This window comes from Pectinophora gossypiella, chromosome 14 (genome assembly GCF_024362695.1).
Source record: "Pectinophora gossypiella chromosome 14, ilPecGoss1.1, whole genome shotgun sequence".
In the NCBI taxonomy this organism is placed as follows: Eukaryota; Metazoa; Arthropoda; class Insecta; order Lepidoptera; family Gelechiidae; genus Pectinophora; species Pectinophora gossypiella.
The window spans coordinates 8,414,116-8,437,737 of NC_065417.1; the positions used below are offsets into that span (position 1 = coordinate 8,414,116).

The 23,622-nt window shown below is 38.1% G+C and overlaps 2 protein-coding genes and 1 long non-coding RNA gene across 8 annotated transcripts in view; 2 read left to right on the forward strand and 1 right to left on the reverse strand.

The window, feature by feature from the left end:
* Positions 1 to 23,622, forward strand: part of LOC126372413 (regulating synaptic membrane exocytosis protein 1) — a 139,355-nt gene that overhangs the window by 54,837 nt on the left and 60,896 nt on the right. The gene's annotated exons all lie outside the window — the stretch shown is intronic.
* LOC126372419 (uncharacterized) lies at positions 12,873 to 15,196 on the reverse strand. 2 transcript variants are annotated; one of them, XR_007567159.1, is made up of 3 exons: positions 15,164 to 15,196; positions 14,834 to 14,879; positions 12,873 to 13,326 (listed from the first exon to the last, which is right to left on the reverse strand). It is a non-coding gene; the product is annotated as an uncharacterized LOC126372419 (long non-coding RNA). The 2 variants fall into 2 exon arrangements; XR_007567160.1 differs by lacking the exon at positions 15,164 to 15,196 and adding an exon at positions 14,957 to 15,076.
* LOC126372416 (transcription initiation factor IIA subunit 1) lies at positions 15,471 to 18,444 on the forward strand. The gene has a single exon (XM_050018146.1). It carries the CDS (start codon positions 15,860 to 15,862, stop codon positions 16,838 to 16,840), a length of 981 nt encoding a protein of 326 aa, XP_049874103.1. The 5' UTR covers positions 15,471 to 15,859; the 3' UTR covers positions 16,841 to 18,444.

The following is a 23,622-nucleotide window of genomic DNA, read 5'->3' on the forward strand; positions in this document are numbered from 1 at the left end:
CTTCCTTGGATATCAATATATTGACCAATATTCACTTAACACAACTTTTGCAACAGAACAACTGAGACTTATTCTAACAGGCAAACAGTTTTATTCCATCCCCACCACTCTACCCCTGTCGTCGGCGAAATGGAAGGGAACGGCGAATGGCGAGCGACGAATGACGAACGATCAACAGGCATACTTTTAAATCATTCACAATATTTAATAATTTAGTTATAACATACAAATAACATAACAAAATACACAATTAATTTTAAAATATACAATAAATGCTAACACACAGGCCTCCCCTCAATCAACCGGAGGGGGTATGGAGCAAAAAAGTAAATAAAATCAATATAAAACTGAAAATTCCTACAACAAAAAGTTTTTTTTTTGTCTTGACTTATTGTAGATTTGCCGCAGATGGCATTAACTACTTGGCCGGACAAAAATTCTGACAGCGCGTACGATGCGGGAGTATTCTGGGTTGCTTGCAGCATTAGGCAGCGTAGCGGTGGAGTGGAGGAGTTTGTAACCAGAATATAGCCTCTCTCGGCTGCATGCACCGCGGATAAGTCGTCAAAATAAATTAAATACTTACTTTAAAGTCGAGAGTGAATATTTATATCGATTATGGATTAACTAAGTACCTGTGTTTATTTTGTATAACATACATATAGGTAATGTCATCACATACTCACATGACGAGTCTATTATTGGTACTTAGCTTATTAATGTTACATTTCATTAAAAGCATCTCACAGGGATGCTTTCGGAACGTTTCCATGGTTCTAGAGTTAGAACGACCCGGTTTCAGTTAAGCTGTAGTTTCCACAAAGCTCGTTTTGTGGGCATTCCGTCTCTTAATTACGTAATACACATGAGTAAGCAGTTGGAGTCGAGTATCGCCGCAGTTTGACTCTCCGAGAGGCTTTGAGAGGTCCTCCCCTCTCTCCCACTCCAACCCCCTACTAACAATGATTATTGTTCGCGACAGCTCTCTGCCAACTATGCTTTAATTGATGTCTGAAAATATTCCTTCGAAAACAAATTACGTTATAACTTTAAGGATTAGGATTCAAGACAGGTATGACTGACGTACCCGATGACGTGGGATGCACCCACTCTTATGCTAAAAATAACTTCCGTACTTTTATTATTAAAGTTCTTCCGAAACCATCCCACGTTCTTTACTGAAGGGTACAATTATTCCATCTTTTTTTGAAACCTGATTTAAGCTGAGCTTTATATATGATATTCCCGCCACAAGGAAAGTAATCTCTACTGGACATTGTCCGTAGAATACGAAGGTTGAACCGATCTATTAGCCGTGGGAGTAGATTCGATTACCTGCCGTGTATCCGGGGCGACATCTGCAGATAATAGCTAGGTACTCGTATAATAATGTCGGCATAACGTTGATTAGGTGCGGGTTATCCTTGTATTCTAGTTATATCTATCTCTACGCAGGCTATGCGAGGGTTAAGCCGGGATATAACAGGGACGAAGTGGCTCGTCACACCTTTTTCTCTATTTTTTATAAGGCAAGTGCGTGGGCATGTTCTGTGAAACATTTATTATGCGTCATAAAAAATATGATATCATGTACTTACTTGTCCCTTTATTGAATCTGATATACATTCATTTGCGATAACGTATTTGACTTTAATCAAGTAAAAGGCGTATTTGTAATACTTAGTTTTACCGATACCAATTTACCTATCTTTATTTGGTACCTAGATATTACCCACACCATTTTCAATATTCACTGACATCAGGTAAGTTTTTGTTTGGAATAAATAAATATACCTATTTGGAATATGTGTAAAAATAAACAATATTTCAAAGGAAAGCTACGGCCTTGGAGTCGGAATAATTTGAATCTCGAAACTCAGGGCAAGTAACAAAAGGGGCGTAATATTCTGATACTTGATTTCCTTCAGGAAGAGCTTCTCTCGAGTATTTTTGAATGGCTTTAGAATATGATTTCCTGGAACGGCGGATCGGGTGGTCATGGGAAGCAGAAAATTACGGTTAAAGCTGTGATATTTCAGTGTGGAGGATGTGAGGGGTGAGAGAACCGCTGGCGGCGGCGGCTCCGGGCCACGTGCACACTACATGACAGATCCTCTTTAATTAACTCTACCTTTCACTACAGCTGACCCCTACAAGTATTAGGAATATCGTCATGATACCAAGATAAATATCGATTTGTTCTATTCTCTGGACGTCGTGATTCAGTCATTGAATTAATAATTTATATCGCGACTTGCGCCTTTTCTTAAAATATAAACGTCATAATCGGTTCATGGACATCATTTGACACACGTTTTATTCGTCGTTTTTCTAGATGTTAATTCTCCATTACGTACGTTGTTGCTACATGAGCCATGTCAGGGGCTTATGGCGGCTCAATAGTAATCCTGACACCAAGAAGAAGATTCCGTATTAACATCACAATATTCACTGAAGCATATCTAATACTATCCGCATTTAACTTCAAAAGTGTTTCCATATGGGTGTTTTCCTTCTAGACGTGAAAGCAATATGGTGAGCAGTAAAGGGTAAACAAATATTTTTAAAGCGGGTGTGTTGTATTTTGACGTGGGCCGGGGAGGGTCGAGGCGGACGTCAGCGGGCGAGCCCAGCTCCCATACCCACATAACTATACCCGGCTACAATCAGAAGGGAAATGGCAAAATTTACCTGGTTTTCCTTTTAGCACAGCCTATTTTTATTTGACTCTTTATCCGGGAAATCAAAGGCTGTAAATCAATATTCGGGACGTGTGAAACAAAAGTCGATGATGGATTCTGTCAGGGTGGAATCATTTGCGAATGAACACTGTAAATATATTTTGGAATAGATATTTATATTTCGCGTTCCTGATCATTTATGTAAGTAAGATAAGATTTATTCCATTCCTGATGTTATTACAGAGGTTTTTAAAATAGCAGAAATGACAAGGAACCTTGTAAGGGCACTACAGCATAGTCAACACAAGTAGGTTTTCGTTAGATTCGTTAAAATCTCCTGCAGTGTATAGAACGATTTTTCGATGAAGTTTTTTTTTAACGACATTTTGAATAGATGTGTGTTGAGTATTTGATAAATCTATATAATAAATATATACTATTGTATATTAGACCAAAACGATAATTTCAAAAAGAATAAATAGTGTGCAGCTAGAAATCAAAGTCCCCGCCGATCCCGATGGTCGAACAGCGTTGTCGTTATATTACTTATTTTAATGGTTTATGCTCATGCTCAGTAGTGTGTACGTATATAGGCTGTTTATATTAGGTAAATTATATTATTATTACGTCTTACGTATACAACTCAATAACATGATTCCATAGAGTGATTTCCTGTTTCATCAACTTAAATGAGGTCGGGTAAATAGCGAGGAGGTCATTATAAAGCTTATTATTTTGGAGGCAGGCGGTTGCCACGGCGACATATCCCACAATCATGTCATGGTCACACGCCGTCCTCGGCTCTGGATGACATCGCAATATTAAGCTGAGTGTGCCCATTGACTGATGTGCGGAAATTGTCCTCTCTTCGTCACTACGTGGAAGAATGACGAGCCACTCTTTATAGCTCATGCCGTCATTTGTCACCACCCCTATGAACAAACTATATAGTTAACGAATTATGACTAACACTCTATTCCTGGCCTTCATGGTCTATACTGTTATGTTCCTACAAAAGAAACGCAACTTTATCTATCTTTATGGCGATAGATAAAGAACAGAAAAGATACACCGCGGAACGATAGTGCGCCATAAATTATATTTTTATGTTTCGCCAAGTGTTTTCGGGAAACGTTACCCATTTATCACCGAAGAATGCTATTGTGAGTAGTGATGTACTAAAAATACAATTTTTCAATTTTCCGTTACCTTACTGGAAAAATGGAGGAGGTCGAAGTGAACATTTGAGCGAGTTATCTGCCGGAACACGTCGTATACACTCCGGGTACTCGTGTCATGTCGTGCCCTGTCCGCATTCGCAAAATTTATCTTGACATTGGCAATTCCTGTATTCAGGTGGATGAAATAGAAACACTCAGGGAGCGCTATTGCCACTACTATCCTCAAATAGAGGTTTCAAATACTTGCTCTCAAGCAAATCATGCCAGTGTAACTAGAAATACGATAGTCTAAAATGATGTATTTTATATTGCTCATTCCGGTAAATTGATGCCCAACAAGAGGTTTCTGGACAAACGAGGAGAGCTGTAAAGAAGTTTTAATTATCCTCTTCGCTGTCGGTTATTTCACAAGTTATTTGTTTTCGCCCTAAATTAGTTGTTTGTTTGCATCTGTTCATAATAAAAGGCCAATTTTGTATCTCGTTTCGTGGAAAAGAAGTATATTTAGGAGTGAGGAGGCCAGCTTTGCTGCGAAATATATTATTCTATAAGACACAAAACACATGGCAAGATAACGTACTCGACAGGAAAACCTGAAAAAAATGGGGAGTAAGTACATAGTTTTGAAGTGGCAAATGATTTAGAAAAAATATTCTATTTTCAACCGTGTGGTGTACTTTGATATTGAAAGGAGGAAGTAGCGGCAGTCACAGTGATATTATATTGAACCTTGCTCCGTACAATGCATGGGGACCTAGGTACCCAAAATGTCGATAAAAAAATTCTTAAGAATGGAAAAATCGTTCTATACGCTGCTGGACTTTTTTAACGAATCTGTTCGGTACAAATTAATAAATGTACGTAAAATTTTTAATTTAATCATTATTATTTTTATTCACCGTTTTCTATTTTCATTAAGTATTAAATTTTAAGTGAAGTAAACCTACTTGTGTTGACTATGTTGTAGTGTCCTTACAGGGTTCATGTTTGTACTTTCCTCTACTTTTAAGACCTCTTTAATAATATCAGGAATGCAAATATCTTATTCTTTAATTTACCCTGAGGTCGTGTCACTAGTTATATTAGCCAGTAAATGTGTATAAGTTATGGTTGTTTCAAGACAGTAGTCAGCAACAATAGAATTTAAATGAATAACCGTAGTCCATTTTTATTACACAGAAATGTTTGCCGATTACACTCGCAGATATTTTTTGTGACGTCCTCGTTTGATATCATAAAATGTATAGCATATACATCTCACTGCTGGGCACAGGCCTGGCCTCAATCAATCGAAGAGGGTATCGAGCATACTCCACCACGCTGCTCCAGTGCGAGTTAGTTAGTGGATTCATTCTGCGATGTCCTAGCCAAACAAAAGCGATATTCAACAATGTATTCATCGGGAACGAACCGAATCCGAAATCGTAAGCCCAATGCTCTAACCACTACACCATGGAGGTATCATGAAATAAAAACGCGGTATCGTTGAAAAGGCTTTAAGCCGTCGAGTTCTCTTCACGAGGCCATAATTTATGTAAATCAAGACGAGACTGGGATCTACAATACTGCCCTGGGGATCACTATTCCAACCAGTGGAGTTCCGTCAGCGATGAACAAGGAATTTAAAATACCTTAATCTTTGTGGAGTTATTCATGCGTCAAGTCTTTGAACGTACGATTGTAACATCGTGGACGAGTTTCTAGGTTGCTGAAAATCGCTGCCATTTTACTATTATTTACCGAACATTTTTTCCTTTTCCTTCTCTTACAAAGCTGATGTACTCTCAGTATATAAATAAATTGGGTCTGTCGTTACAATTAAGGATATTTGTTCGCTTTCTAAACCACGGCAACAGAACAACAACAAGTGTAACGACCGAAACTTTGTATACTCACGATTTACAACTTTCATATAACACGTGGATACCTACCTACTTAGTATACGAGTACATAGTATGTGGTCCACAAGCGACATTCAATTAATTTAATAGGGTAGTTTGCAACTAGTTAAATCAGCTACTTAGAATTACTATGGAATTTGTATGAAAAAGAAACGTTTGGAGTCACAGAAAAACGTGACAAAATGTCGCACTTATTATTACATTTTTCTTTAAGAAAATTCATAAATAAGTTACTTACTTAAATAGAAAAAAGAAAACGTTTTTTATCGCCATTAGATCTGTCTTTATTTAGTAATTAGAACCTAGAAAACTACCCAGTTCTGCAAACAAACTTTAAATGACCACTTCACGATGGACCCTAAAAAAAGCCGAATATAGGTGCCCTAAGGGTGCCGTGATATACATTCTATCTTGCTGAAATAGGTAAGTAAGTATACCAAGGCGAAACGTCTCTCGAGCGTATTGAATTAGGGTAAAACAGGGTTCCAGTTTCATCAAGGTATTCCATTTAAAGTCCATCGCCATACAACATGATAATGCGGCGAGTGTAGCGGGGATCTGTGCGCCTGGAACACGTCACTTATGTAATTGACGACTGGACAGATAATGTTGAATTATAATTAGTTTACGTTTTATGAGATCCATTCGGAGATGATAAGGAAAGTTCTCTATAAAACTGTACGTTTTTCTACGTATAATAAGTTTCCCTAATCTAGAGACGCAGTAGCGTATCAAGCCATCTCAAGTAATTTATTTATCGTCTTACCTAAGGTGGTTAGATTATACCTATTCATATGAGACACCTAATTTGAGAAAGACCTAAAAAAGGGTTGTACGTGCGTACTACGTAGTAGGCAGTTTCGTAGTACTTTTGGGGTATTGTAGCAATTCGCAGAAATAAAGTACCGAAATATCGAGTTGGAGTGAGCAAATAGCCTTATTTATGCATTTCAGTCGCGGCAACAAACAGCTGACTAATTTCTTGTAACAACAAAAGAATGTTTGCAATGAAAGAGACACTGTTCGTAACGGAGTGTCGGCTTCTTAATGACATTCTTAGTGGAGCCGCCACTGACGCATTGTCATAAGAAGTCTGTAAAGCACTGAAATTAGAGACACCGAGTTCATCTCTTCGTCATTTAGAGAATGGCGCCGTATTTGCCCGACAGGCAGTTAGTTCTCATATCTACGCTTGATATAAAGAAAGTGAAGTGAAACGTGAGAATACTTGTTATTTGGATTTGAAGGGGATAAAAGTACACAGCAAATAGTATTGGTACTATTTAAAAAATACTGTTTATCAACAAACGAAAAGGAAATAAAAGCCGACCACGGACCAAACGCGCTTTTAAAAAGTATGAAATAAAAAAAACAGCAGAAATTCAAGACGCTACAAGTGATGACGCACTTGTTAATCTGATGTGGTTTGAAAGTTAGGAGGGAACAGACGTACAAACAGACGGTCAAACACATAACCCTTTTGACTTGGCCGCAGAAGGATAGAGAAGAATACATTAATACATTTCTATATTGGATAGCGTGTCCACATAAATCCATGTACTTACTGGGTTATATTTATGTTGACATCGCTCGTTCACATGAAAAAATTCCGATTACTACTATCAAAGATTTATTTTCCGTTACCGAAAAAGATTGATAAATGTTTTTTTCTGGATACGTGCCCCGAATAGCGTTGTTTTAGGCTTGAGTCGACATTTGTTGCCGGGTTGTTTCGTAGTTACGGTTTATTTCTATTTCTGTTTAATTAATTTAGTCAAGGATTTAATTCTATTTCGATGTTGTCACGAGTGATTGTGAGAGAGGCGCTAAGTTGTTGTTTGAAATTCAGTGCTGTTGCGAGGCGCATACGTAAGATTACAGACCGTGTCACCGGCAGATTAGCAATTACTCCCACCCGATTGCGCGCAATTAACGTCCTAGAGCTTTCATTTCCGGCACTCATTCCACTAAGCTGCGCCGCTCGGAAACAACGACGATTCTTCCAGAATTGATATACTCATATCTATACTAGAACAGGTACATTTGAAACATCTTGTTTCGTTTTAAAAACACATAAAACACATTGTTATTACTAGGCACTCATAACAAATTAAAACGCAAAGAAAAGTAAGCAGACTTTGCAACGCTTTAACATGTAAATATTCTGTTCAAACCGCATTCCACTTCACTGCAAGCAAAACGATGTAACAAGAGGAATGTTATATTCTTGTTTTGTTGAAGCCTTCTTAACCAAGATAGCAAGAGAAGTTTAAATAAATTGATTCGTGAACATCGCGCTTTGCGTGACGTTTCGCGCCGCATCGTAAAGGTCAATTTGCCAACGACTACACACCCCCCAATAGTCAAAATGCGCCGAATATTCAAAAAGGGTCTGTGTTTAATTAAGTCATCTAAACCCTTCTATAAATACTATCACTTTTCGGTAGAAATCCTTTTGATCGAATGATATATGCCGCTTTAAAGATATAAATCTGTCATTCGTGGCGGAGAGAAATTTTTGGCAAATTAAAACGTGGGACGCTTTGTTGCTAATGGTGCGAAATTAATTTTATTTGGACAAGGTTTGTTTGTCAGCTATCCGAGGGATGCGAATATCTTTATCGTGTTAATTGCGAGCGTCTCTGGCTTCCGGCGGCTCTTTATGTCTTAAATTGAAACGTATTACAGCCAGGCGGCCGTGCGCCGCTGGTGCCCGGCTATACCCGCCTACCACCGGCTGCTCGGCTCCATCCATGTTCTGCTAACAAACACTCCTCACCTTAAACGTGTAACGCAGCACGTGCCCTGAATGTTAGCCTCAACGGGAGATTTTATGTACTGTATTCAAAGGACGCCCAAAGTTGCTTTTATCTCTGAACAAACTCACGTCAAAGAAGGTTTTATGTGGGAAGCTTCTTTTCCTGATTGTGTAAAATTTTCAATGCAGAGCTTGTCGCTGGCGGGGCTTTTAACAATATTCCTGTCTATTTTCTTACTTGTTACAATAAAAGCTATTTAGATACTTTATTTGGTGGTTTAATTTAATTTTACAGAATTGAGTATTAAATTCCATTGTTATTCTCGTATGAAACAGACGCAATGTTTAATTAAAAAGCGAGCCTGGTATATTTGTATTAAAATCAATTTTCCGGGATCGCCGCGCGCCGTGCCGCTCATGTGAGAGGTGGCTGTGTCTGGTATTGAATGACCGGTGGCCGGGGGTACTGGATTATTTATGTGTTGATCGTGGACTCAACCAGAGATAGAAATAGTATGAAGACTATCCCACCTGTAGCACTAAGTAGGTGTGTACTGTGCTCTACGCTCATCGGAGCCATGCCTCTAACGGACTCTACGTGCCAGGATTTAAACAGATCCATTAGTGAGTTTATTTTGTACCTGCGTGCGGCTGCACTCAGAAACTAGTTGCTGTTGCTGACTTGTTGATGTCCACTATTATGTAGATGTAGAGGGCGATACGTTATACTTAGCTATAAATAAAGTTGATGACGCGAAAGACAAACACTAACGTATAGGTAATGAATTCCAATAATTAATTTTAAGGTTGTCTTCGGTAAAAGTATCAACTATAAGTAGAGGTATATAATTTTTGTTATACCAAATGTAGCTTCGGCTCTGATGCTATGTACTTTTGAATTATTAAGGTAGGTAGGTACTTAAAAAATTATCAATATGCAGCAAAACGTCTCATATACATAAAAGTTAATATTAGTATTTATCGTAAGTACTACTTTTAAGTAGTAGAGCTATTTCAGGGGCCTTTGGCAGGCCAATAATATCCCTGACACCAGTGTGAATGAGGTTGGTATTCCATCTCATAACCCACATGATATAAAAGAAGATTGTAAGTACTTATTAAAGACGATTATCAACAATGCTATCGTAAAGTACACAGATATATAGTCGCTTGATGTCAGACTTACCCTACCACAATACGATGTTTAACATTATAGAAGTAATTCGGTTTTGGTATACATAAACAGCCTATATAACGTCCCACTGCTGGGCACAGGTATCCCCTCAATCAACCGGAGGGGGTATGGAGCATACTCCACCACGCTGCTCCACTGCGGGTTGGTGCCACCAACGGCTTAACGTGCCCTCCGAAGCACGGAATCGTCTTACTTTTTCGGACAATCAGGTGATTCAAGCCTGAAAAGTCCTTACCAAACAAAGGACAGTCTCACAAAGTGATTTCAACAATGTCCCCATCGGGAATCGAACCCGGACCTCCAGATCGTGAGCCTAACGCTCTCACCACTAGACCACGGAGGCTGTTATAGCTTCATAAAATTTTGGTTTTGGTATAGCTTCATTAAATTGCAAATCTATGGAGAGGGTGGCGCTGAATTAGTGAATGGTGTATGGAGGCCGTTATCGACTGTGTATAGAGGGACATAGGTGCATAGCTATAGCTCGTCTGACCACACCTACCGCCGGCAAATGCCTGTTCTTTCCAATGAACTCGATTATTAATGTGAAAGCATTATCATTAATGAATTACAGGCGAATTGCGATGAGACAAACGTAACTCGGTCGATACCAATATTTCTGTGAAACGAAATGTATATTCATTAGGGATTTGCTACGTTCGATGAGGTAGGAACCTACCTAATTTAAGTGATGTACGGAATATTAAAATATTACATGATATACGCTATAGACGTAGCGTCATTGTTTATTCTAGTTTTATTCATGTCGGGTAGCCTATTATACTAAGCATACATACAATATCCTACACCGGAATTCCTATTTACAGCAGACGGTCACAAAGTCTATAACAAGAGGTATATTATGATAGTATGGGCATTTTCTCGAGAAGGTATTGTATCAGGTGTCAGACCTTAATGTAATTGATGAGATGTAAAGGCTATATATTTTCAAAGAATGTAGGCATGAAAAGTATAACGAAGAACGTGTCAATTAAATGAGGCACGCTAATATTATTACAGAAACTCGTTAAAAATGAACGTTGGGAGAGCGAAGTCACAAAAATACTTTATTTTTAATACTCATTTCCGGCAAGCTAAATAAAGTATGACTAAAAAAGTACCGCCCGAAACGACCAGAGTTAAAACAGGGACTTATCGAATGAAAAAAAGCGTTACAAAAGTCTTTTCCGACTTGAATGAAACAATAATGAAAGCTTTGGGGAAACCAACTAATGGCTGGTAATATTCAACTCAGAATGTGGAACGTGTAACAACACGCAAATAAAATATGAGAATTGTTGAATCAAAATTCATGCGAAACCATCGCTGACCTTCACAGGAGCTATAAATATCGGAAACACCGGCCACGCAATTAACACGATACGTACAATCTGCTTTTGTTTCATAGGTACTGATGTTCGGGGAAGTATTACCCTTTGTAGGCAATGAGCGTGATCTTTAGCTCAATCAAAGTTACTAAAGGGGGTAGAATAGATACATTTTCAAGTTTACCTTTCACCCTTCAAGTAGTTAGTTGGGCGCACAGGTACTGCTTCTAGCAGCTGGTGTAATTAACCTCGCTTTTACCGGTTGCTAGAGGCAGTATATAGCCTTGTCGGCACTTCATACCTCTATAGAGATACAGGATTCATTGTTCACTTTCTTTGTTTAGACATCAGAAGCTTCAAACAGCCCTGTTTAAACTATTGAATTTTCTCTCCTTTAGGTAAAGTAAGTATATTAGATGCCGTTCGATGCGATCAGTGTAAAAACAAAGCTCTGAAGTTGAAATTGTGTAGCGCTTTCTTTAGGTACGTACTACGTTACAGCGCCATACTAAAGGTGTTTATACAATGTTATTTCCCGGATTAATTTAGACAGCATATCAGTAGATCTTCGTCTATAGTGTGATTTGTGACGTTGGTGACAGACTTCACCAAACCTGGTGTTATGGTTATTAGTGAGCCACTAAAAGAGTATCAGTTCATGTAGTTACGGTACGATAGTTAATACATAGGTTGTTAAGATAAATTAATATTTAAATACCTACTACCGGAACCGGAAGGTGCCTTTTTTGAAAAGGGGGCAGAAAGTATCTGCTGTAGTACAAATAAACAGGAAGAAAAAGTGTGCGTGTAGTCTATTTTGTGTGCTTCTATTACAGACCACTGTGTGTAGTAAGTAATATAAAATGACGAGACATACAACAATTTTCCTCTCGTGTGAAGCATACAACTTTTCACCTTTTCAAGCTAGAAAATGTGTATAGTTATTTATATCTAATTTTGGCATTGCTAACCAGTTCGCACAATTATTTTGGAGTTCGAGACAAGAGACAAAATTCTAATTATTTAATAAAAATAATTATAGAATGAACAGTCTAATATAATATACACTATGTAAAGTATAGATTTTTATGTTTAGTAAGCACGCTAAATGTGTGTGGTAGGCCTTACAGTGCTTGATCCCAACTACGGCCATAAGCTGAGCTTGAGCTTGTATGGGCTTTGTAAAGCCACCCGGGCCCGGATTGCGACTCGTCCTAACATTATGTAACTAAATACATACATAAGTATATACGCCCTTTGTACTGTTGGAAGAATAATGCCTCCTTTCCCTCCTATCGCGATGCTCGGATACACGATTATAACCATATTTGTAAAAGTGCTTGTAAAATCTAAACTAACCTTACTAAGTATTAGATAAGGTAATATTTACACGAATATCTTCTGAATTCATTCGTTGTCAAATCAAATTGCGCCGTGTGTAACTCCTACGCCGTGTTCAACACGGTTACTCCAATCATCGTCGCTTTTTACGTTTCCAAATCTACTTACTTATCCAAATTTGCGAGATTTTATGATACGAGCACACAGGCTGACACCCGACGGAATATACACGAAGTTTAAACGGTAAGTGCTTACATAAGTTGGAATTTTCATAACACCCTCGTCGTAATGCGAATATTTCCGATATATGTATGGGACGGTATTTCCGTTCAATCAACCCCCGCCTCTCGTTTCCTGGGTGTGATGGCGTTTTCGCTTTTTATGCAATTTATACGTCGAGTTTTTTTATGAACCCAATATAAGGTAAGTAATAAAAATCCACCCAAGAGAAGATTTAGTACTTTATCAAGCAATTTATAATCAGGAACTGAACAACTTTTATCCACATTTCTAGGGGGGTTAAAATGGCCACATCGAAGCAATTCATCTAAGAAAGCAATATTGCTATTTTAAATTTGGTTGCATTGCGCACTCACTTTACATAAAAATATGCCTCTGCCGTTACATTACATTTTTGAATAATAATGTACCTGATAATTATGTCTAATTATGTACGAGGAGCTCGGTGGCGCAGCGGTAAACGCGCTCGGTAAGCAACTTTCGCAAAAGCCGGTCTTAGGATGGGTGACCATAAAAAAAAAGATTTCATCTCGAGCTCCTCCGTGCTTCGGAAGGCACGTTAAGCCGTTGGTCCCGGCTGCATTAGCAGTCGTTAATAACCACCAATCCGCACTGGGCCCGCGTGGTGGTTTAAGGCCCGATCTCCCTGTCCATCCATAGGGAAGGCCCGTGCCCCTGCAGGGCTGGTGATGATGATGTACCTGAGCAATGAGAAAATAGGTAATTATCACGTTAAATCTGCACAACGCCATCTATATTTTTTTTTAGGAACGTAGCGTGGAAAGTCCCTTATAGAATGTGAGCACATCCATCATATGTATAACTAAAGTCAAGTACCTCATGTACCTATCTAAAAAGAATGTACCTAGCCGAATATTCTCTTTCGTTCCGTTATGTGTGATCAAGTGCCTGTAGACTTGCGTTGTAAGCATAAGTGGGGACAAAAATGATGGATTGTGACATATTTAAATCCCTCGTAAGTTTTTTTTGTTTTTTTATGACGTGGCATTAACTACTTGGCCGGACAAATGGGGAGCGCTGAAGGCTCTCACCCGGCACAACGTTTAACAGGCCTGAGGGTGCCCGGTTGGGCGCGAACCTCGGCTCAGGGCGTCGTCTGAGAGGAAAAATTTTTGAAAGAATTAATCGACCCTAGTGGGTCGATAGCGATAAGCGCTGAGTGAGGGAAATCGTCGACCACGCTGGCGGGGTCGGTATCGGGGTCCTGCCCTCGTAAGTAGATATAGGTGTGTACCGTGAGATTAGACGGGGAGCTCGGGCTGTTTGGGACAATGCTGAGCGATACAGAACGATCTCACTTAAGTAGGTGTAACCAGAAAACAATGCGCCGTACGAAGCTTCATCCCCACGGCACACTTGATGCTCTTTTAGTTGCTTGCAAGTACCTACTTAGGTACTTGGCCCCGATTCCTGCAGCCACCTCCCAATTTAATTTTAAGTTATACCTGTCATTTTCTTATCCGCCGAAAAGGAAAGGGACGGGTAATCGACTGGCATAAATTAATCGTATATTTTATTTAATTAAATATATATTTTATTTTAATTGTACTATTTATTATGAAAGTACAAACACAACTGAGTATTCTGTGAATGTTTTAATTGCCTACCTGTTGTCATTATTAATATCGAGCAAAAAAGGGGGGAAAATGGCGTTTGTTGTATGTGTGCCCCCCTTAAATATTTAATTTATTTTATTGCGGCAACAGAAATATATAATTTGTGAAAATTTCAACTGTTTAGCTATCACGGTTCTTGAGATACAGCCTGGTGCCAGACAGACAGCTGAGTCTTAGTAATAGGGTTCCGTATTTACCCTTTGGGCCCGGAACCCTAAAAAAATCGCGCCTCGGAAAAGGACGCACTCTGTATCGCATTCTGCTTATTTATATGAATAATTAATACCCCTAACTGACATACCTAAGTAGCGTAGTAGTAGTAAATTATAAAGTCTCCGAAACACATCTCTGATCAATATACTTAGAACACACCTAGGGTTTTTTTTTCGGAAATTACGATCAAAGCCAGATTATTATGGAAAGTGTATATAGGTTGGTCGTAGTATTTAGCTAGTCGAGTCAAAAAAATAATTCGTCGTGGCTGAGCGAATCAAAGGCCTGGTTGCTAGTAAATTACTTAGTAGTAAAATTTACTACCTAATAAACGCATAATCATAAAATACTTAGTTACCTTGGTCGATCTGGGTTTCATCGTCAAAAATGTTGTAAATCAAATTCTGGAAAAAAAAACAAAATCATGTAATAAGTGCTACTACTGACTACCCGTAAGTTGATTTGGCGTGAAGGTACGCACGAAATTGACATCATGCACTTATGCACGCATGCACCCTTACTACTTATACCTATACAAATAAGTAGTAGTTAATATTAACATTTAATTTCGCGCATTTTAAAAGCAATAAGTAGTATACGTGTTTTCTTATATAATATATGTATAAAGTAAATAAATTAATATTGATAAACCGAACGATAACTAAAAAAAATTCACACACATTACTACCATTTATTTATTTATATGCACGCACACATAAACACGTATTAAAAAACCATAGACAGTAGAAATCTACAGTGCTGTGCTGCTATTTTAAAAAATGTTTTCTATTTTTTTAAGTTACCAAATAATGTAATTATAATAAAAAAGGGAGAAATCAATTAAAAAATATATAAAAATTGTAATCGGACCTAAAATCAATTGAGAAGACGCGACATGCGGCGCAAACTCGAATAGTCGTCATGACCGTGAAAGAGGGAACGAGGGCGCGGCACGGTTCGTGGACTGGCACCTCACCTAGCGGCAATCGCGCATGCGTCGTTCTATAGACCACAGACAATTTTTGGTCTGGCAAAATCTGATTTTTGTTTGTAGGTTATGTTTTATTGGTCATTTGTCAAAATTTATGTTGAATATTTTCGTGGAATTCGTTCTGATAATGGGGTGGACATGAACTTGTTGATTACGTCGCCTTGTGAGTGAATTTAAGTGAACTCGACTTTCCCTTTGCGTATTTTGTTTTGTTGGTCCATTATGGCTGTGTAATCTCGAGTGCTTCTTGACATTGAATGGAGATGTGAACACGAAAGTCGATACGCACTTTTCCTACGACAACCTTTTATGTGAAGTTTTCTCACAGAAGTAAACTAGGCGGCCAAAGGCGTCGTAATTCTTCGTATACAGTGATAGCCAAACACAGCCGAGATGACGATGAGTCAGGTGTCCGTGATTAAACTATACAATACCGTGGTGGACGATGTGATAGCGGGCGTCCGGGACTGCTTTTTGGATGACGGTGTTGATGAGCAAGTACTGCAGGAGCTCAAACAGCTATGGAAAACCAAATTGCAGGCGAGCGGAGCCATGGACCCGCCGCAGTCAGAGCCGACGATGCCACCGCCTCCCGTCCTACAAAACTTCCAAAAGACCAACGGTAGTAATGTTATACCCAAAAGGACTGACGCTCACATGGCGCAACAAAGCTCTAGCCAGAATTCTGGGGTGGAGCACGGTGCTCCTACAAATATTGCAGGAACACATCCACATGTGCTGGATCCCAATAATAAAGTGCCAGTGCAGTTAACATTGCCTGCCCAGCCTGGAGTGCCCGGCTCACAGCCTCGATCCTTCACTATACAGATTCCGGCATCAGCACTTAATGGCAACAAACTCCATCAAGTTCTAACTGGGCCTATAATAAATGCAACAATATCACTTCCACAACCGTTAGCTGCAACCCTTCTTCAACAACATATTAATTCTGCATTAGCTGGACAACAGAATGAATTTGATGGTGGTGGGGGTGGCCGAAGTGGAGCTGCTCCATTTTCTTTAGACGGAGCATTGGACTCATCCGATGATGAAGGCTCAAATGTAGGGGATGGTTCCGAGGATGGTGCAGGAGATGATGATGAGGATGATGACTCTCCGGATGAAAGGGCGGAAGAAGAGGAGGAAGAAAGAGATGACAGTGGAGGTGCGGAGGAGGAGCCTTTGAACTCTGGTGATGATGTTTCCGATGAGGAGCCCGGTGATATGTTTGACACTGACAATGTGGTGGTTTGTCAATATGATAAGATTACACGCAGTCGTAACAAGTGGAAGTTCTACTTAAAAGACGGCATCATGAATCTAGGTGGCAAAGATTATGTCTTTCAAAAGGCCAATGGTGATGCAGAGTGGTGAATGGTCTCCAGATATCAATAGATGAGCTGTGTGTATTTTTATAGATGGTGTAACTTGTTATGTCTGCTGACTGTAAAAGTATAGATAATGAAACATACATGCAGGAGATGTTTGTGAAATATTATATCTCAGGTGTAAAATGTGATCATCATTGACTTTAACCTGCGGTAAATAAACTGGCAATGTGGCAGTCAAATATTTGTTTTTAGTGTACAATTCACATGTAATTATTATTTTACTTCTTAATGGTAACACATGAGCTATCCACAACTATTCCAAGGTTTATGATAAGAAATAGCTCAGCTATAAATGTTTTATGATAATGTTGTTGTTTTCAATGTCTTATAATTTATTAAGGTTAGACATTTAGGTTTAAATCAACTTATTTAATTAATAATCAATGAACCTTGCTATAAGGTTTTTGTTGCTCAGGTTAAAGTCAGCGGTGTTTTGTTTTGCTCATGGAAATTATTAGCTGATACCAAAATGAAGGTGATGATTCAATGACAATGGCAAATATCATTGATTTATGAGCTTCTGATGTTAGGTATACTGTAACAAATCTGAGAAGTATGTGTGCATGATATGATGTCATATTGCTATTTTAGCTTCACTAAACCGGTAATATGCTTTATTAATTTAAATATTGATGAGCTAACGAAACTCTGTGCCATACAATTCTGCAGTAGTCCTAATAAAATATTTAACAATTTTGAAGTCTACCCATGTAAGTTAATCAATTATTAAAATAGTAAGCTCTTACAAAAACATATTTAAAGCAAACTTTAGTTTGAAGGTACATAAATTGCTCCATGTCTGTGTATAACATAATTACTGTTTATGAAACTGTATTCATTGTAGAATTTAGTGAAGCTAAATAGTAAGGTAACCCCGAGATGAGGTGATATTTGTGAGTCCAAATTATATTACACATACCTAATAGTGGACAGGATGGTCTCGCCAAGTTTTCCATTTCAATATTACATTGTTTTGTCTAAGAAATGATTTCATAAAATATGTAGGCAATAATTTGTACCTAGTTATTTCATAGTAAATGTCTTTTAAATTAATGTTTCAAATGTGGTTTTCCGTTCACCCATTTTGTTGAAATTGAAAGCTGCAGTGTATTTAAATATAAGAAGAATATTGTTTAAGACAGTCTAGAAGATTTTTAATTTTGTGCAACTACTTTCACATATTGAACACTTTTTTCAAATTAACTTTTTATCAGCAGGATTGTCCTATGTTACCAAGAACAAATGATTATCAAATATGAAATATCCATAAGTCTGCTGTATAAAATACATTATTGTGCACAAACAGATTTTGGGGGAATCTTTGTTACTGATTTGTTTAATATTGTGATATAAATTTTAGTAATTATTAATTATTTTAAACTGGAGTGAATCAATGCCAACTAAATCTAATTAGTAAGATTTACCTAGTTTAATGTGAACTGGCTAGCTTGTCTCTGGTGAACAGTACAGCAAGTTTAACTTCTTAGTTACTTCTCAATTATATAAGTTACTTATGGTTTGTTTTAATCCCTTAATGATGGAAAAGTTTGACGAAAATTGTAATTATAATAAAAATATGTTGCATTATATTGACTTTTAATTTCGTATTATCCTGTTTGATAATATTTTTCAATATTAAAAATAGCACTAAGCTGACTGTACTAACATAACACTTAAAATATAATGATTTTATGCATCTTGCCTGTGTTTAGCCATTAAAATCATTATACCTACATATACATACATACACGGTCACATAAAGGACATATTTACATTTTCAATATTATATGAATACAGATATTTTGAATATTACCACTACACTGCGGGGCAGCGCAGAGGCGAGCATTTTCTGAAAACATTGAATATTTTTAACTTTATTATCATTACCATAAAGTGCTCTCTTATATTCTTCTAACCAAATGTCACCTCGAGCCAGCGCAACCAATTTGCTGTTGTCGAACAATATTGCATTTTATGATAAAGGTAATAAAGTTGATTATAGAGTGTTATCAGAAAGTGATCGCTTCTGCTGCTTTCGGCCTGCGCTGACCCTTGGGCAAATAGAATATTGTGGCTGTGCCTAACATCGATAAGGATGTGAATTATGATTAGGTTTCACACTTAATTAATACATAGATATATAAATTCACGCCTGTAATACCTAATGGAGTGGGCGGAGCTATAAATAATCGGAAAAGCAACTTAGGTATAGTCACTTGATGCGAAATCCTAATATGCTGCATCGTATGGTGACAGGAGATCAGCTAATCGCTTATAATGTCTACCACCGCCATCTATGGAAATGACACGCGATCCCTCTGTCGGTTTTGATGAAATGTTCGGGAAGATAGCAGCTTTATATTGTTACGTACAAATGTGTGTGGTATGTATTCTTCATTGTGTAGTATCTAGGCACACAGCAAACCGATGATAGGATATAAACACAGGTATACGGTAGAAGATGATGTTGGTTGGTCGTCTCGGAGCGGGTTCCAATTATCTCCGGTAATCCGGCGCAACGGACCGGGCTATGCCCGCCCGTAATCGACTTGCCTGCGCGATTTAATATCACATTCAATGTCTCGGCAAAATATTTACTTAATTAGCTTGCCAGGCTTTGTTCGCGGCAAATACTTATTCTACGGCTAAGTATAACACATCTAACTTGAATCGGTACCTACTCCCTAGGTAGATGAGCATGTGTAGATGCTGGATATTCAATAAAGTTGGTTGTTATTTAGCAGGGTTACAATTGCCTAAGTCGCCAAAGGCCCTTGACGTGGTTTATGAACTCGACTTATCTTCTTCTATCGTGTAGGTAAGTTGTGAGGTGGATTACCAACCCCATCAACCCTGGTGTCAGGGTTACTATTGAGTTGCTAAAAGCCCCTGACATAGCTCATGTAACGACTACTACCTGGCATTAGTAAATAGTAACCGGGACCAACGCCTTAACGTGCCTTCCGAAGCACGGATCATTTTACTTTCGGACAATCTGGTGATCAGCCTATAATGTCCTAACCAAACTAGGGATCACAAAGTGATTTTCGTGATATGTCCTCACCGGGATTTGAACCCGGGACCTCCGGATCGTCAGCCGAACGCTCAAACCACTGGACCACGGAGGCCGTTACTCGACTACATTACTTTGGAAAGTAGGCCCTGGGACCGACTAACGTGCCTTTCGAAGCACCGCATCAAGTGATTCTGCTGATAATCAAGTGATTTATCCTACAATGTCTTAATCAAACTAGATGCTGTATTAAAGTTATTTGTGATATGGAACCACAGGGAATCGAACCTAGAACGTAAAAAAACCTGGTCGAATGCTGGATGCTTGTTCTACTTCTCGGTCGGGGTCTTTCTTATTATACCTAAGTATAGCTAAGAAATTACTAAGTAAAAGAAATGACGGTCTACAAGAAAGATACATTATCTAAAAGTGTTCATAAAGAACCGCAGTCGAGAGACCGCGGGATGCCTAATAAAAAGTTAATGAAGGCACCGTATTTAAAATTACCTTTTCAATTAGTAGCCTAGAGCCATCAGCCGGAGATGGCCCAAAATGATTTTAATGAAATTTACCTATAGCTTCAGGCCCTTATAGAATATTTAAAATGTTTCTAGACTTTCAAATACAGTGGAGAAAGTATGTATACCTATTATGAATGTAGGTAGGTACCTGTGTTTGAAACAGAAGAAAATTAAGTTTCTTTGTTAGGGCGATAAAGCTCACTTCACTTCACCTCCTTACGCTTCATCATAAGTGATTGCAAGTAGTCTTCTGGTTACTTGTGGCTCTGCCTACCGGATTTGGGATCACAGGCTTGTGTTTATGTAGAATGTATTTATCATAGTGTCAAGTATACATGCAGTAGGTAGGTACTTTATACCGGCAACCATGTAGATTGGTCGGGATCGTAGGAAGTAGAATGCCGTAGTGTCTGCCTACTCCAACGGGAAATAAGCGTGACCTTAAGGGTATCTTTTGTAATGCGTCGATTTGGACCACAGAGTAAAATTAAATTTAAGTATATATATCTTCGCTCTCCAAATCAACAAAAAAACTTTGTTTCGCACCGCGGTGTCCTTTAAAATTACCTCTCAGTCGATTCGCACTGCGGCCCGAGCTAATCGCAGTCCGAAACGAGTAAAGAAAAACCTTTCCTCCGCGGTAAAACTCAACTACTTAGGTACCTAGCTAAGTAAGTTACTTACCTATAGCGAGAAAAGGCACATATATAAGTAATGTACTTGATTTAATGCATACCTACGAAGCTACGACGGCAAATTGTTTAAGTACGATCTTAACGTACTAAGGAGGACTATTAAACACCTATTGCTAAATAAAGAAATTATTAAGTACTTAAGTACTTAAGAATTAACTTACTAAGTATTTAGTATGTAGTACTTAGTTGTAGTTATATACCGTTCTGAATCTCAACACAGATTCCAAAATTGTTACCGGAACTGCGAGATATAGAAGTCAAATTATCGTGCCGCAGTAAATCGTCGGCATATCGGTAACTCGAGATCGGATATCGATTTTAGCTCGCGATGCAATCTCCATGTACTTGTGACTACGGAGAGTTGACTCAATTTACCTGACATATTTTACGGTTAGAAAGTAGCCGAGGTTCTGCCTCACACAAAGGTCTTTAGACCTTGGCATTAAAACTTTAGTTAAGCAGGTAGGTATAATATGCCTTTTGTAGGCAGGCTCTAGACTTGTAAGGACGCCTTATGTCAACTCCATCTAAAGCACATTGTGAAGTTTCGAATATTTTATCTTTGAACACAGTGTGATCGATCTGAATATATTTTAAGTTCAATGCATAGTCTGGGATGTAGAATGTTACTCGTTTTCAATCCATCGAATCTATTTGGCTGAAGTTTTATAACCTACAGGCTACACCACAGTTCATATTGTTTAGAAATTAATTGCCCTCTGCCCCTTCCGATAGAGATTAGGAGCGTGAATTTATAAAGGTCATAGATGAAATCAGAAATCAGAAATCAGAATCATTTATTCAACGTAATTATCATGGATAAACTTGTTGAAGGTCAATGTAACATTTTTGAATTTACGTCATTTCGCAAGGTGTTATGGCTGAGGAGAAGAAATGACAAGAAACTGCAACAGCAACACATCTTTTAAAAACCAATGAGGATATACATTACAAGTTATTTAATAACTAGAGGAACACATTCAATACCAGACATTTTTATCATTTAGGTAGTCATTAATCTTATAATAAGCTTTTTTACATAAAGTAAGCTTCACGTGAGCTTTAAATTTATTTTCTGACAAATTTAAAATATTATCTGGTATTTTATTGTAAAAACGTATACATAACCCCAAAAAAGATGAATTTAATTTACTTAATCTAGAATTTTGAATAGCAATTTTATGTTTATTTCTTGTATTGTAAGTATGCCTTTCACAGTTTCTCGGAAGGAGAGATAAGTTTTTACGTACATACATAATGTTTTCATATATATATTGACTTGCGACCGTCAGTATATTTATTTCTTTAAACAGCTCCCTCAAAGAGTCCCGACAACGCAGCTTATAAATAGCGCGAACTGCTCTTTTTTGAATGATGAAAATAGTTTCTACATCAGCGGCTCGACCCCACAGCAAAATACCGTAAGACATTATGCTGTGGAAGTAGCTGAAGTAGACAAGTCTAGCAGTGGGTACATCTGTGAGTTGTCGGATCCTTCTGACGGCATATGCTGCTGAACTTAGCTTGCCCGCTAGTGATACAATATGTGGGCCCCATTGAAGTTTTGAATCTACAGTAATTCCTAAGAAAACTGTGTGTTCAACAAAATCTAGTTTCTCGTCGTTAATTTTAATGTTATTATTTACTTTCTTTACGTTTGGTAGAACAAATTTAATACACTTCGTTTTCTTAGCATTTAGAACTAGGTTATTTACTGTAAACCAACTTAGAACTTGCGACACAGCGCTGTTTGCTTCGTCAAATTCCTCTAACTTTCTGTCGATTTTAAATATAAGAGAAGTGTCATCCGCGAACAGCACAATGTCAGCTTGGTTCTGTACTACATAAGGTAAATCATTTATGTACACTAAAAAAAGAAACGGACCCAAAATGGATCCTTGAGGAACTCCCATTTGAACATGAGAGCCCGAAGAAGTTGTACTATTGATTTGTACCTTTTGTATCCTACCACCTAGATATGAATTTAACAAACTGAGAGCTCCATTATTTAGTCCATAGTGCCTCAATTTCAAAAGCAAGGTCTCGTGATCCACGCAGTCGAACGCCTTAGACAAGTCACAGAATACTCCTACGGCATTCTGCGACTTCTCCCAAGCATCGAAAATGTGTCGAACAAATGTCACACTCGCGTCTGTTGTAGACCGACCCTTAGTAAAACCAAACTGCTGGCTGTGGAGTAAGTTATTTAAATTAAAATGACATAGCAGTTGGTCGAGAATAATTTTCTCGAAAATTTTACTAAGTACTGGTAGAATAGAAACCGGTCTATAATTCGTGGGGTCTGATTTTGTGCCCGATTTAAAAAGAGGTATAACTTTACTGATTTTCATTAAATTTGGAAAAGTGCCATTTTCAACACTCATATTAAAAATGTAAGCTAGATATGGTGCTAATATATCAATAACAGAGCTCATCAATTTGACAGACAATCCCCATAAATCTTTCGAGGTTTTAAGTTTCAGCTGTTTGAATACTTTAACAATACTACTCGGATCAACGCGTTTAAAATCAAATA